This window comes from Trifolium pratense, linkage group LG7 (genome assembly GCF_020283565.1).
Source record: "Trifolium pratense cultivar HEN17-A07 linkage group LG7, ARS_RC_1.1, whole genome shotgun sequence".
Classification (NCBI taxonomy): Eukaryota; Viridiplantae; Streptophyta; class Magnoliopsida; order Fabales; family Fabaceae; genus Trifolium; species Trifolium pratense.
This window is the reverse complement of record NC_060065.1, coordinates 38,476,291-38,491,997: the sequence shown is the minus strand read 5'-3', so window position 1 is coordinate 38,491,997 and position 15,707 is coordinate 38,476,291. Positions and strand designations below refer to the sequence as shown.

The window sequence follows — 15,707 nt, the reverse complement described above, 5'->3', positions numbered from 1 at the left end:
GGGTTTGAATTGGTTCACATGACCCAGGTTAATCTTTTGTTTTTTTGTTTTTTTTTAAAGGCTGGTCCATCATTTTTCGCCACTTGCCCTGTGGTTGCCACGTGTTTGGCGACTGCCATACAGATCCTCCATGTCACCACCATTTTTTGGCATGTATTGGAAATCTGTCACTGCAATCAGCCATGGTGTCACCATGGTCACACCATTTGACAACAGTAATCCTAAGTATAATACAAATCTTTCTATTTATATGGGATGTCAGAATAAAACGTTAACAAATATTATTGACGGATTCCATGTTAATAATTGAAGTTCTCAAGGTCTACTGGTGTTGGCTTGGGGAACTTGGCACGTGCTCCTCTCAAGGTCTCAAGTTCGATTCCCTTGGTGCCAATTTCAGTGAGCTAGTCTATACAGAGCTTTGCTCTGGCTTTAAATGGGACCCACACAAGTTGATAGTGGGATTGGACCCCTTGGATTAGTCGGTCTTTAGGCCGGATACCGAGATTTAAAAAAAATGAATTAAATTTCTTTGTGGGAAAAAGGATAAAAAGAGAAACATGACTGTCTATAGTAATCTGAATATTATTGTTAGATTTGCTGTATTCCAACACCTTAACCTAATACCTCTGTTTATACTAAAGATAATTTGGTCAAGTTCTTAATTTGTAGAGCAAGAAAATTGTAGTTATCCTTTTCAAATTGAGTATCTTAGTTTTAATTCCTGATTCATAGAGATTCTTTATGAAGTAGTAGTGAAAGGTAATGTAAGGTTTCGTTTTGGTATTTTGTGCAAGATCAACTTATGTAATTGAAACTGATATATTTAGTTTAGAAAAATGCTTAATCAAGGCAGTGCTTACTTTGATTATCTTCTAGGAACATATTTCTTAGTACCTTCCTTTTTTGTCACAGGTGGCTGACACCTATTGTAGCTGATAACATGGATGTAGAAAATAATGCGCTAATATCAAAAATCCCTGTTGGGGTTTCTGGAACAGCATTAGCTGCTACACTTTTGCGAGATGGGTGGAGTGTGAGTTATTTAAATTTTACTTTCAATTCTTGACATGTTCTCTCATTTGATTTGCACAAGTAAATCTTACTGTATCCTTCTATTTGTCGTAGTTGGCAAAGATGTATGCAAAATACCAAGAGGCTGTCGATGCTTTGCGACACGAACAATTGGGAAGGAAGGAGTCAGAGGGAATTTTGCAACGGGTATGACTCATGTTCATCATCTTTTCATATAACATTGATCGGAGGGAATTTAAAGCAAACATTTATCATATAATTCTTCATGTCCGTCAAGTTCTAGTTAGTTACTATGAAGAAGCATTTTGATAGAATTTGATCCAAATTTAAAGAGATTGAGAAAATTCCCAATTTCCAGGATAGGTTGGGGTTGGAGTAAGGAAAAAAGAATTCCATGATAATTTTGGAGACCTGGACTCTTCACAACATTGGTCCAAATACACCAATTTCCCTTTCTCTAAAAACTGTCCAAAATCCAAATACACTGAATACACTTCTCCAGATGTAGTTCCCTCTCTTCAAACTACGACAACTACTAGTTCTAATTGTAGTTAGTTATTCTGTTTACGAGGATCTCATGTGTGTTGATCCGTAGTTTCTCGCCTATCTCTTCTCATTCAGAACTTTCTGATTGGAGGACTTGAATAATTGATTGTGTGTATGTAATGTCCATTTGCATGCGATCTGTTTCATTTCACTTTTAATTTGCGTAAACACCCAAATGCGATGTACATGCTTACAGGAGACCCATGACATGATGTTTGAAGCATATTAAAAATGAAACAGAACATGACAATTGGCTAAAATATGTAGTGCATTTTGTGGCATTTGTTGATAGTATTATTGACTCTTGTCTATGATGTTTTCTTTTTTTTATTCACTATCATTTTTTATTACACATGTAAACAAAAATACATATATTTATTGAAAGACAACACAATCTTCTATAAATTGTTTCAGGTTCTATACGAGTTGGAGGAGAAAGCAGAAGCCATAGAGGATGAGAGAGGTACATCTTTTTGTTGAGTTGAATGAGTCAGTAAATAATTTGTTTACTGAGAGAAGAAAATATAATAAAATCCCGTCCACTTTTTTATCCTTTTTATGTGTGGCAACTGGCAAGGTCAATGAGGAGTCAAAAGTTAGAACTGAATCTTGATTTTTTGCATTTTTTTAATTAAATAAATACTCCCTGCGGTTCCAATTATAAGAAGAAAAACCAAAAAACATTAAAATCAATGAAATTATTTCTTGTTGTAACTTTTTGATTGTTTTTTCAAATGAGGGTAAAAATTTCACTTAAAAATAATACATATATATGGGACCAAAAGAATCTCCAATTTTTTTCTTATAATTAGATTTCTACTAGAAGAAATTCCCCAGCCCATTGACAACTTCCACATGCAAATCTCCTAAAAGATGTCTGCCACCTTACCCACCACTTATAACTTATAAGCACAATTTAGGCCTTGTCTCATCTAATGTGAGACTCTTAACATAGCCCCTCACTCGCAGGATTGGACATTTGGAGCATGACCCCAATCGTCCTATAGAGGGTGACCCAATGGATTTTAGAGGCTTTGATATTATCATAGAATTTGGGTCGAGTCTAACTCAACCCTTACAAAACCAACTTGTAAGTTTATAGATGTCTCCCACTTATAAAGTCTTTTGCAAGCTATATGTCATCAAATGGGGGACTCTTAGCACACTCCCTCACGTTTCGAACTAGACATCTTGTGCGTGACCCTAGATAGCCTGGTTAACAATTGGGTTGAGCCTACCTCAACCTTACAAAACCGGCTTTTAAGGGTGAGTGACTACTTATCACTAAATAAACACATTTTTCAAGCTTTACCTGCATCGGGACCATACTTTGATATCTTAGAATTTTAGTTAGGTCTAATTTAACCCTCATAAATCTGATTTGTAAGGTGAAGACTACCAGTACCCACCACTTGTATAAACACATTTTTAGGCCTTATCTCATCCAATGTGGAACTCTTCATAGTTATAATCTGGCAATATCCGGTCCTAATTTAAATATTGATTTTGACTACTTTGGTGCTTTTAATGGGTGATTGTTAATTTTGTATTTGCCCAAGTGCAGCTGTATATTCACATTTTTATAGTGGTAGTTTTGTTGTTTTTTAATTCTATTTGGACTAAATATACAATGATTAGGTAGTTCATTCTGGGAATTTCAATAGGCATTGTATGTCGTATGATTTTATTCATATTTCATCATGAGAAACGTTCAACAAAAAGCTGCGTGTACTTTGTAGACTAGCTATGCAAGTATTATCTGTCACATTCAGTGCCAAACCTTTTTTGCTAAAATAAATAATTGGCATTCATGCAGTGGAACATGAAAAGATGGCCGATGCATACTCTTTGATGAACCAAAAATTGCAAAACTCCCTCAACGAAAATTCTAACTTAGAGAAAACCATCCTGGAACTGAAGGTATGTAATACAATTTTATCTGCTTTTTTTTTTTGTTGCATATAGATTCACTGATTGTATGTTTTACAGGCTGACCTCAAAAGGCATGAACGTGAATATAATCTTGCCCATAAAGAAGTTGATGACCTTCGAAAACAGGTAAACTGGAGTGTCCTTTTCATTTTATAGTAGTAGTTTACTATGTATATGTATGTCACGAAGCAGTTTGCTCTTGAGCTTAGTTTAAACTCTTCTTTTTTGTTATTCTTGTCACTGCAATAATGTGACTGTTAATGCAAATGTGCTTCTGAAAAACCTAGAACTATCAAGCCTATGCTACAAGGAGGGCTCAGTTACATGGTTGTATAACATCCAATGTTGGACTCTCTCAAACACACACACACACACACACACACACACACAGAGACACACATACCCCTTGTGCCAATGGTTGGGGATCTGGAGTGTAACCAGGGTGGCCCGATAATGGGTGGTCGAATATGTCTAGGGTAAACTCTAATAGACTAATACCATCTTACATTTTGGGTTCCCAAACACAACCCTCCAAAACTGGCTTGTAAGGCACAAAATGACTCCTATTTAAAAACACTTTTTCAGGCCATATCACATGTAATGTAACACCGGAGTCTCAAACACACCTGAAGACAGTCTTCTGGTTAACCAATTGTTTTAGAAAAACCTTTGTTTTACACACACAAGTTAGCAAACTTGTCACCCAATAATGCGCATCCTTTATAACGTCATTATATGAAATATGGACCCTTCTCTTTTTGTGCATCCTAATGACTTAACTTGGCACCCTTTTCTTTTCTATCGCTACATAAGGACTTCAGATTCATAAAAACCTTGTGTTAGGTCATTTTAGTTTCTTCCTATTTATTAGTTTTTAATATAACCTTCATGTTTATTTTTAGCATTCTTTAGTAAGACCAAAGTAGTCCTCTGGCAAGTATCTTGTTTAAAGATGAAAAGCTGGTCTTCCGAATTTTCCTTAGCGCTTCATTATCATGAGTAAAACTAACTACAGCAATAACTTCATTACAGTTTATATTATGTTAAATGTTGGATTTTCCTGACGTTCAATTTTTGTGAATTTGTGTTAAGTGCTCTTTATGTCTATCCCTGAATCCCAAACGTGATTTTGGCACACAGCTTTTTTTAGAAACCAGCAAATTCCAGCTTCAACCAAATGATAATGTTGTTTTTCAGGTTCTTGCTTTAGAAGGTTTAGTTCTAGTTTATTAAGATGTAATTTCTTGTAGCAAAAACGTTGTCTCTGAATGGCCATCATTTAAGTTTGTTTGCATTGTAGTGTAAATGTCATGATTTTTATTATCACAGCTTCTGGGTTGGTTCATTGACAAACTTTCGTACAGGTGACAATACTTTTGAAAGAATGCCAAGACATCCAAGTTCGTTGTGGGTCATTTGGTAATAATATCAACGTTAATGTAACCAATACTTCTTTAAGAACAAGTACAAATTCTGAAGCTGACGGTGTCATATCAGAGCACCTTGTAAGTTGTTTGGATTTATTTTTATCGTAGTTTTTGAATTTCTTCATCTCATTCTTACAAGTATTCAATTCAATTTGGGATGCAGTTAACCTTCAAGGACATTAACGGACTAGTTGAGCAGAATGTCCAACTCAGAAGCCTTGTACGCAGTCTCTCTGGACAGCTTGAAAATCAGGAGGTGGAATTCAAGGTTTGTTGGGAGATAATTTTTTTGCCATTTTTATGCTGCAGAACATAAAAGCACCTAGATTATATGATGTTCATTATATACAATTGAATTGTAGGAAAAGCTTGAAATGGAACTCAAAAAACATACTGAAGAAGCTGCTTCTAAAGTTGCGGTTGTTCTGCAGAGAGCGGAAGAGCAAGGGCAGATGATTGAATCGCTTCATACTTCTGTAAGCATTTATAGTATTTTTTATTTTAGCAACAGTGGAAGGTTCCCTCCTAATTGGGGTTTTGTTTGAAAGAGAGGATCCTGCAGGCTCTGGTGCGATCAAAACACAAGACTGATAGAACCCTTACGAAACTAAATCCTCCAATTTATTATGGCCCACTTGTTTTGTAGTATTCTTACTTATTCTCATTATTCATGCCTCTGAATTTTTACTTTCAACTACTTCTTGTAGGTTTCAATGTATAAGAGGTTGTATGAGGAGGAGCATAGTCTTCATTTATCTCACACCCATTCTTCAGAAGCTCTTGCAGGTCGCATGAATATTTATTTGGTGCCTCTGACTCTAAATCTGTTCACCCCCCCCCCCCCCCCCCCCCCCCCCCCCCCCCCCCCCCCCCCCCCCCCCCCCCCCCTCTTTGTATTGTTTTTTCAATAAATGGTCAAAGGTAATACAGGTTTCACCATAGTAAATGCAAACATGGGGCAAAGCCTTTGATCCGCAAATAACTCTATCAAAAGTAACAATTTATTGATTTCCTTGATATCTATAAAATAACCTTTAAATTACATCTAAAAAAACGGAGAGGGTACTATATATAGGATAGTTTGGTTACAATTTTTAACCTCCTATTAAGTCCTTATTATTGCCTTTATGATTTGGAGATATCTATAATATAATTATGTTGTTTTAGGTTTCTTTACTTGTTACTACCTTCATCCCTAAATATAAGTCCCATTTCAGAATTTTCTTTGTCCCTTTTTATAGGACCCCATTTGATTTTTCAACCATTTCAGTTATTTCTTCACTAACACCCCTAAATACATTACATCTTTTTCTGCAATTAACAATAAATACTATCTTAATTAACCATATTAATTCTGCTGCCAACTTTCTTTATTTCCTCAGTGGAGTTCTATATTTAGGAAGGAGGACTGAGGTAGTATATTGGTTGTGTATGTGCACATAAAGTATTGCTGTTATTTTGTGAAAATTACCAATTTGCATCAAATGTGATAATGTATTGTAAACAAACTTTTTACATTTGTAAAATAATTGTTAATTAGCTTCATCACTTTTTAGTTCATTATTGTTAGAAAGGTCTAGATCATAGATTAATGGCACATTACCTTATATTGATTCTTTATTTTTCAGTTGCTGCAGAAGTTGGAAGAAACAACATGAATACTTCAAATGAAAGTTCACAGGTAAAGATACCGTTAGGACAGTTGGATACAATTATACAAGTTTAATTTATTAGGTGAAATCTTATGAATGGTTTATAAATAATATGCACCTTGTATCCAGTATCACTCGTAGCAACCCCTTCAGTTGTCTTGTACCTGAGAAGAGACTCTAAGTAGTGGCCAAATAGTGTTCTCAAGTTCGGTGATTTCTTCTTATTTCCGCCAAAATCCTTTGTTTCCGCCCTCCTAAACCCTAAATGGTGTGCTTCTGTATTCATTCAACATTCATTCAACGGTCCTTTGTGTGATTTCAAAGACCCTCTCTGTGCAGTTCCCTCCTCCCTTTGTTTCACCCTCTCTATGATCTCCCAGAGGCAGACATAAAACATAGAGACAGAAAAGGAGGATACAGAAAAAATGAGTTTAGTTGGAAAGAAAGCGAACATGATGATGAGGAAGAGCTTGGATATAATTATTGCATTTAAGAAATCACATGTATTTATTTTATATGCTTAGCCTTGGGGGTTAAAACATATTTGCTTTATATTTGGTTTGAATATCAGAAACAAAGAACTTCAATTAATTGTTAAGAATGTGTGCAATTGTTTTATTTGTGTTAATTGTTTTACGTTGGCTTCATGGTATGTATCTTGTTTTAGGGGAGTATATTTTTATTTTATTATTTTTTTCATTATTATAGGAGGTTTCTAAGAAGTCTCTTGAAAAAGCTGCAGAGCGTGTAAGATGTCTTGAGGATGATTTAGCAAAGTCTAGGTAAGGTTACTAAATTGCGATGGTTTATTTTTTTGACGAAAAATTGCTATCGTTTATCTTAGAATTGGGAGTTGGCTCTAACTCAACCCTACAAAACTGGCTTGTAAGGTGAGGATTGCCTCTACTTTATAAACCCATACACATGCCATCTCACATCCGATGTGGGACTTCATTAACACACCCCTCACGCCCAACACTATTGGGCTTGGTGCGTGGATATAAATGGAGGGTGGCTTGATAGTGGAAACCTGATAGCAGGTGGCCCAACGGATCTTGGAGAGGCTCTGACACCATCTTAGAATTGGGAGTTGCGCCTAACTGAACCCTACAAAACCACATAGCACCACTCCACCATGCTCTGAAGCAGCGGCTGGCTCATATTTTCCGATACGCGCCTATCGCAGCCGCTACAACTGCTATTGACAACATAGTGTAGTTGTATAGTGAGTTGCCTGATTTCACATGCCGCAACTACTATTTTTGCACCATTATTCCTCTTTTCGGTTAATGGTGTTCATAAACAATAACTGATTTTCATTGAGTATTACTTTTGATACATTGAATAGTAATGTATATATAGTATATAGAGAGAAATTATTAAAACAGCTTCCCAAGTACCCATGCTGTAACAGTTCAACTAAAATAACTGAACTGGTTAAGCCTCCAGCTCTACATTACATATATGATATATCTCTCATAGTTGATGCAACAATGTTTTAAAATTTCTGACCGTCTTCACTTATTGCATGTTAGAATTTTGTTTTGTGCCTTTGTCAGACTATAACACCCTACTCCCTCTTCTCTTCATTTACATTGTTCGTATTTTATTAATGATTCCGCTTGCTTTCTTTTTAGCTTCATAGCTAATTTCTTAGGCTAAACATTTGTGTATTTTCAGGAGTGAGATTATTGTATTACGATCAGAACGTGACAAAATTGCAATAGAAGCAAAATTTGTCAGAGAGCAGCTTGATAGCTTTATGAAGGAATTTGAACACCAGGCAATTACTTCTCCGTAATATCTAATGGTTTGCTCTTGCATGCTTGTAATGTACTTATTTTTGAGTTTTTTATGGGAATATAGAATGCTGAAGCAAAAGGCATTTTAGCAAGAAATGTGGAGTTTTCTCAGCTAGTTGTCGACTACCAACGGAAATTACGGGAGAGTTCAGAGTCATTGAATGCTGCTGAGGAGTTTTCTCGGAAACTTTCTATGGAGGTTGGGATTTTATTGAAGTGAAATATTTTCTATCTAAGTTTTTGAGAACTTTGAACTGAATTGTATCTTTTTCTTAATGAACTCATTTGCTGTTATATCAGTTGTCGGCATTAAAGAGTGAAAAGGAAGTCTTATCAAATGCCGAAAAGAGAGCATCTGATGAGGTTCGCAATTTATCTGAGAGGGTGTATCGCTTGCAGGTCAGGATTATTCAGTATTCAATACTTTTTATATTTCACAAGTTTTGCATATTCTTACTCTTTCCATTGTAGGGTACGTTGGGTACCATACAAAGTGCTGAAGAAGTTCGAGAGGTATATTATTCTTGTCAATGTGTGCTACTTTATTATTTCATCAATAATTTCTGTATGAATGTTCTATTTGTTTTCTAATTTCTAGGAAGCAAGAGTTGCTGAAAGGGTAAAACAAGAAGAACATACAAAGCAATTGGAGGTGGTTTTTCTTCTTTCTCATGAGCACTCCATTAACTGGTGAATTATATATTTTCCTAAAGAATTGTAAGAAAGGAACAAAACACCTTTACTGTAATTAGTGCTTATGCACCTCATGTATTGTTTGAAGAACGTTATAAAGTTAAACATTGGGAAGATGTAGAAGTTTTAATTTAGGAAATATCAATACGAGAAAATAGTAGTAGATCTAAATTGTCATGCGGGGAGTACATATAGAGCTTATGAAGGTTTGAAAGGGAGATAAGGCTCAGAGAAACTAGTAGAATAAAAACTGTAGAAAATAATAAGTAAATACTGTTGTGTATTATTCCTCAGCTCAAGGCTGGTTTAAATAGGAAGAGTACAAACATAAAAGGAAATAATAGATAAGCTTAGAATCTCCTAGAAATAACAAACTAGGAAACTAAATATTTTCCAACACCCCCCCTCAAGTTGGTGCATAGATATCTATCATGCCCAACTTGCCGATCAAATGCTCAAAGGTGGGTCTTGCTAAGCTTTTGGTCAAGATATCTGCAGTTTGCTGACTCGAAGTTACAAAAGGTAGACATATGATTCCGGCATCTAACTTCTCTTTTATGAAATGTCGATCGATCTCAATATGCTTGGTTCTGTCATGTTGAACTGGGTTATGAGCTATGCTAATAGCGGCTTTACTGTCAGAGTATAATTTCAATGGAAGCTCAATTTTCATCTTAAGCTCTTCTAGGACTCTGTGGATCCATAATCCTTCACAAATACCTTGAGCCATAGCTCTAAACTCAGCTTCTGCATTACTTCTTGCTACAACTCCTTGTTTCTTGCTCCTCCATGTCACAAGATTACCCCAAACATAGGTACAATATCCGGAGGTTGATCTTCTGTCAGTGACTGAACCTGCCCAATCAGCATCGGTAAAGATAGACACATTTCTTTCATTAGTCTTCTTAAAAAATAATCCCTTTCCGGGATTTGCTTTCAAATATCGCAGTATCCTATAGACTGCCTCAAGATGTTCCTCAAAAGGAGAATGCATAAACTGACTTACTACACTAACCGAGAAAGCAATGTCAGGTCTAGTGTGTGACAAATAAATCAGTTTCCCAACCAATCTCTGGTACCTTCCAGTATCAACAGGAACACTACCTTCTTCCCAAAGTTTTGCATTAGGATCCATGGGAGTATCTGCTGGTCGACATCCACTCATTCCTGTTTCTTTCAATAAATCTAGAATGTATTTTTGCTGGGAAACTACAATACCATCTTTTGATCGAGCAACCTCCATACCAAGAAAATATCTCATGGATCCCAAGTCCTTGATTTCAAAGTCTAATGCTAATTTCTCCTTTACTCTTGCCATTTCAACTATATCATCTCCAGTAAGGACGATATCATCAACATAAACAATTAGGACAGCAATTTTTCCATCTTGGGAGAACTTTGTGAACAAGGTGTGGTCAGCTTGTCCTTGAATGTATCCTTGTTTCTTCATGGAATAAGTGAACTTTTCAAACCAAGCTCTAGGAGACTGCTTTAATCCATACAAAGACTTATTTAGCTTGCATACATTTGATCCAAACTTGTCTTCAAAGCCAGGAGGAATGTCCATATATACTTCTTCTTCTAAATCACCATTGAGAAAAGCATTCTTAACATCCAACTGATGTAGGGGCCAATCTAAGTTAGCAGCAAGAGACAAGAGAATTCTGACAGTGTTCAATTTTGCAACAGGAGCAAAAGTCTCTGAGTAGTCTATACCATAGGTTTGAGTAAAACCCTTAGCCACCAATCGAGCCTTGTACCTTTCGATTGACCCATCTGAATTATACTTCACAGTAAACACCCATTTGCATCCAACCGTCTTCTTGCCATCCGGTAGTGTCATAACACTCCAGGTTTTGTTCTTTTCAAGAGCTTTCATCTCCTCAAGTACAGCTTCCCTCCACTTTGGAACTTCTAGAGCAAGCTGTACATTTTTTGGAATCTCTACACTAGACAATTTTGAGGTAAAGGCAGAAAAAGATGAAGACAAATTTGAATATGATATAAAATTGGACAATGGGTATTTAGTGCAAGATCTAACAGGTTTTCTAACAGCCACAGGATCATCGATATCAGGATACAAAATACGACTCTCAGAAACAGAGATAGACTTACCTTTTCTTTTTTTAGGAAGTTGATCATCCCCCAGTTCAGATTCATGACAGTGTTGAGATGTGGACTCATCACTTTCTTTGTGATTCTTTCTCACAAAAACCTTTCCTTTCCAAGTCTTGTTTCCTGCTTCAAACGTATTATCTTTATATGACTCATTATTTTGTGGCATTTCAATTAGATCATCATTATCAATGTTTTCAAGATTCTCATTGTTTTCTTCATGAGAAAATGTAGGCTCGGATTCACCAAGCTCACTACTCATAACAGGAGTAGGATTAGATAAAAAATCATGGCCATTTTTCGTTGGTGCAGAAGTGTAAGTCTTAGAACTTTGTGATACCGGCAAAGATAAATTATTAAAAAAACTCATGTCCTCAGTTTGAAACGAGTTAAAAAAACTCATGTCCTCAATTTGAGACGAATCTTCATTTAAATTTCCCCCCTGAAGATGCGTGTCAAAAAAAGGTTTGTTTTCAAAGAATGTAACATCCATGGTGACAAACATTTTCTGGTTTTTTGGATCAAAACATTTATATCCCTTCTGGGTTGGAGAATACCCAACAAAAACACATTTTATAGCACGCGGTTCGAGTTTGCTAATATTCTTATGTTCATGAACAAATGCAGTGCAACCAAAGATTTTTAAGGTCAAATCGTTTGAAACACGATCATTAGGAAAACATTCTTTGAAAATATGAATTGGAGTTTTAAAATTAAGAACTTTGGAGGGCACTCTGTTAATTAAGTATGCAGCAGTTAAAACTGCTTCATCCCACAAATAATTTGGTACTTTACTTGCGAAAAGTAAAGCTCTAGCCACCTCCAACAAGTGCCTATTTTTTCTTTCTGCAACTCCATTTTGTTGGGGAGTGTTAGGACATGAACTTTGATGCACAATTCCATTTTCACGAAAAAAATCACTCAACATTGTGTTAAAATATTCTTTGCCGTTATCACTTCTAAATACTTGAATATTTGTTTGAAATTGATTTTGCACCATTTTAACAAAATCTTTTACGGCCTGACAAACGTCAGATTTCCCTTTTAACAAGTACACCCAACTAACTCTTGAGTGATCATCTATAAATGTGATAAACCATTTTTTATGAGAAAGTGTACTCGTTCGGTTAGGGCCCCAAACATCACTGTGAATAACAGAAAAAGGTTTTGATGGTTTGTAGGGCTGTAATGGAAAATGAGAACGATGATGTTTTGCAAATTCACATGCTTCACATTTAAACAAAGATAAATCCTTATTACGAAATAACTCAGGAAATAAGTGTTTTAAATAAGGAAAACTAGGATGACCTAATCGTGAATGCCATAACATAACATCATCATTATTATTATTCAAAACTAAAAAAGATTCAAAGCATGAACTTATTGGTTTGGAAGGTAGTTGTGATTCAGGTTCAATGTCGAAGTAGTAGAGTCCTCCACTCTCCTTAGCACTACCAATCATCTTCCCCGAGTTCAAATCCTGAAAAACACAATGAGTACGGAAAAAATTAGTTTGACAATTTCTATCTTGGGCTAATTTACTGACAGACATGAGACTACAAGATAGATTTGGGACATGAAGAACATCTTTAAGGGTTAGACTTGGAGACAACACAACCGAACCTTTACCCGCAATGGCTGAAAAGGATCCATCCGCAATTTTTATTTTATGGTTACCTGCACATGGACTATAAGAAGAAAACAGAGTAGAATCACCAGTCATGTGATCACTTGCACCCGAATCTACTATCCAAGCACGACTGGGACTGACACTAAAAAGGGCAGAAGTACCTTTGGGGGCAACAGAGCCAGAAAGAGTGTTAGATTCAAGAATTTTGTACAGTCTGTCTAGTTGTTCCATCGTGAATGAAAGCTGAATTGAAGAAGACTGATGCTCTTGATCAGAATTACTGGCTTGGAATGTATGACCCTCACCTCCACCTTTGTTCTTCTGATTTGAAGGTCGCGGAAGACCATGTAATTTCCAACATTGAAAAATAGTATGTCCCAAACGATGACAATATTTGCATTCACGACGGTATTTGAAAGTGGATGATCGTCGTCGAGAATAAAAAAACGTCATAATTAATAATCTTAGCCAAGGAGTACCGGAAGCAGCAAAGAAAAGTAACGCCGGTGAACAGTACTCGTGAACAGTACGTATGAACAGTGCCTCCGATGAACAGTATTTTAAATGAACAGTGGCGCGTGAACAGTACCACGTGTGAACAGTGCCGCACACAAAATCAGTCGTCGTGGTCAGATTGTAAACACGACGGCGGCTAGGGTTTTGCGGAAGCGAGACCCCCAAAATCGGGAGCTCTCGATACCATGTAGAAAATAATAAGTAAATACTGTTGTGTATTATTCCTCAGCTCAAGGCTGGTTTAAATAGGAAGAGTACAAACATAAAAGGAAATAATAGATAAGCTTAGAATCTCCTAGAAATAACAAACTAGGAAACTAAATATTTTCCAACAAAAACATATGAAAAGAGACTTAGAGGTCAAGTCATGTGTCCTATATTCTTTCCTGTTGTTGAACTTATGCTTCTAGAGTGCATATTCAGCATTTCTTAATGATTTTTGTTACTGCTATCGTCCTGTATCAGAGGGAATGGGCTGAGGCCAAGAAAGAGTTACAGGAAGAGAGAGAAAATGTGCGGAGACTTGCGCTTGATCGGGACCAGACCATGAAAAATTCTCTGAGACAGGTTGAGGATATGGGCAAAGAGTTAACTAATGCACTGGGTGCACTTGCGTCTGCAGAATCTAGGGCTGCTGTGGCTGAGGTATCTTTTTGGTTGCTCTTTTTTGTGGGCTTTACATATTATTATTACTATTATTATTATTAAATTATTATTATTATTATTATTTATTATTATTAATTGTTCAGTTCTAATGAAAATCACTGGTCTTTTATGTACAGGCAAAACTCTCAAGTCTTCAGAAACAAATGGATTCTGCAGATGGGAAGGTTTGTTTTTATTATTATTATTATTATTATTATTATTATTATTATTATTATTATTATACCATGTTTCTCATGTTCAAATGTTTTGGATCATTTTGTTTTTTTCAAGTTCCCTTTGTTTAAGTAAATGAAAAAAATTATTATTTGTGATAGAAATTGAAAACCTCTTGTAAACTATAGAAATTGAATGAAAAGCTTGAGGAGTATTGATATTTTTCTTTTCTGCAAGTGTAACTTAATGAACTGGTTGAGTATCTATCCGGTCATATTTCATTCATTTCTAGAATCATCTTAAAGAAATCCTTACTACTAATAAGAGCTTTCTTTGTAACTTCAGTCTGTTGGCCCTGCTGTTAAGGTAGTCAGTTGCAACATACTAGGTTATGTTAACCCTCACTGCTATAAAAATACCATGTGTACACATTATGATTCATACGTAATATAAACTTCAGATCTGTGTCTCTTTTCTCTCAACTTCTTGTAATATCTACATGATACTCCTTTTGTAAAGTATATTGTTCATTACAGATAGATCCTTGATATGTGCTGTGTTCTTTATTAATTGGTGTTTTAGTGAATTTGTCTATAGTCTCTTTCCTGCTATTATATTATTTTTTCTGTTGATTCTAACACCTTGTATTACTGAATGTAGCTTGTCAATATGGATGCAGTGAATGGACCTTCCACTGTATCTAGAGATGAGGTGGGTGTACATTTTTATAACTTGATTTCACCCCTATTGCTATGCATTTGCTTGTTCTACATTTTATAAAATAAACCAGTATTTTTAGTTTATTAAAGTGCACTAGAAAAGGGATTTGTTTTTATTACTGGGGTGAACCCTCTTCCGTTTATTTGTGAATTTTATATGTATTTGTGTGTATATTGTATTTGGACAAAACATTAATACCTACAAATTAAGATAACTTAATTTGGACAAAACATTAGTTTTTCTGCTAGCTAAAATGATTGACATATCACATATGATAATGTTTGGTTTTTCTATCTAGGATGAAGCAGTTAAAACCATTAATATTATAAAATCTAAACTGAAGAATTTACTATCCGGTTATCTGAGTTATAAATTTCGGTTATTAAAAAAATTGCCAGGAATATATAAAAGAAGGGTTAAATATGTTTTTGGTCCCTATAAAGTGGGGAGATTCAAAGTTTAGTCCTTATAAATTTTTTCTAGCACATAGTTTTTGTCCTTACTAGATCTAAATTTGTTTAATTATCATTAAACTCTTAAATTTTTGAATGATGTTTTATAGGCATGTTTAAAATATAATATAAAGTTTATTTAAATGGCAAAAGGTCAAGATAAAAGTAATGAAAATCAGGACCTAGAAATTAAATTTTGAGCTCCTTTTGTTCTGGAGGAACTTTTTATGATGTTCTAAACATACCTGTGAAAAAATCATTCAAAAATTCACATTGTCTTAACAGTAGGGACCAAAACTGAGTGCAGGATAAGGACTAAACTTCGAAGGTCACCTACGTTTTCCTTTTCTATGTTGAAGTTATTCTAC

The 15,707-nt window shown here is 35.4% G+C and overlaps 1 protein-coding gene across 3 annotated transcripts in view; it reads left to right on the top strand.

Moving 5' to 3' along the window:
• LOC123893865 (nuclear-pore anchor) overlaps positions 1 to 15,707 on the top strand; it is a 32,880-nt gene that overhangs the window by 7,096 nt on the left and 10,077 nt on the right. For 2 of the 3 annotated variants that reach the window (XM_045943684.1, XM_045943683.1), the window contains exons 10-28: positions 916 to 1,036; positions 1,129 to 1,221; positions 1,996 to 2,044; positions 3,398 to 3,501; positions 3,571 to 3,639; positions 4,878 to 5,018; positions 5,104 to 5,208; positions 5,303 to 5,416; positions 5,648 to 5,726; positions 6,569 to 6,621; positions 7,301 to 7,374; positions 8,273 to 8,375; positions 8,459 to 8,593; positions 8,695 to 8,793; positions 8,866 to 8,907; positions 8,993 to 9,046; positions 13,814 to 13,993; positions 14,131 to 14,178; positions 14,828 to 14,878. In XM_045943684.1, coding sequence (XP_045799640.1) covers positions 916 to 1,036; positions 1,129 to 1,221; positions 1,996 to 2,044; positions 3,398 to 3,501; positions 3,571 to 3,639; positions 4,878 to 5,018; positions 5,104 to 5,208; positions 5,303 to 5,416; positions 5,648 to 5,726; positions 6,569 to 6,621; positions 7,301 to 7,374; positions 8,273 to 8,375; positions 8,459 to 8,593; positions 8,695 to 8,793; positions 8,866 to 8,907; positions 8,993 to 9,046; positions 13,814 to 13,993; positions 14,131 to 14,178; positions 14,828 to 14,878 — 1,714 coding nt within the window. The remainder of the gene's footprint in view (positions 1 to 915; positions 1,037 to 1,128; positions 1,222 to 1,995; positions 2,045 to 3,397; positions 3,502 to 3,570; positions 3,640 to 4,877; positions 5,019 to 5,103; positions 5,209 to 5,302; positions 5,417 to 5,647; positions 5,727 to 6,568; positions 6,622 to 7,300; positions 7,375 to 8,272; positions 8,376 to 8,458; positions 8,594 to 8,694; positions 8,794 to 8,865; positions 8,908 to 8,992; positions 9,047 to 13,813; positions 13,994 to 14,130; positions 14,179 to 14,827; positions 14,879 to 15,707) is intronic. The other variant, XM_045943685.1, reaches the window with a different exon arrangement.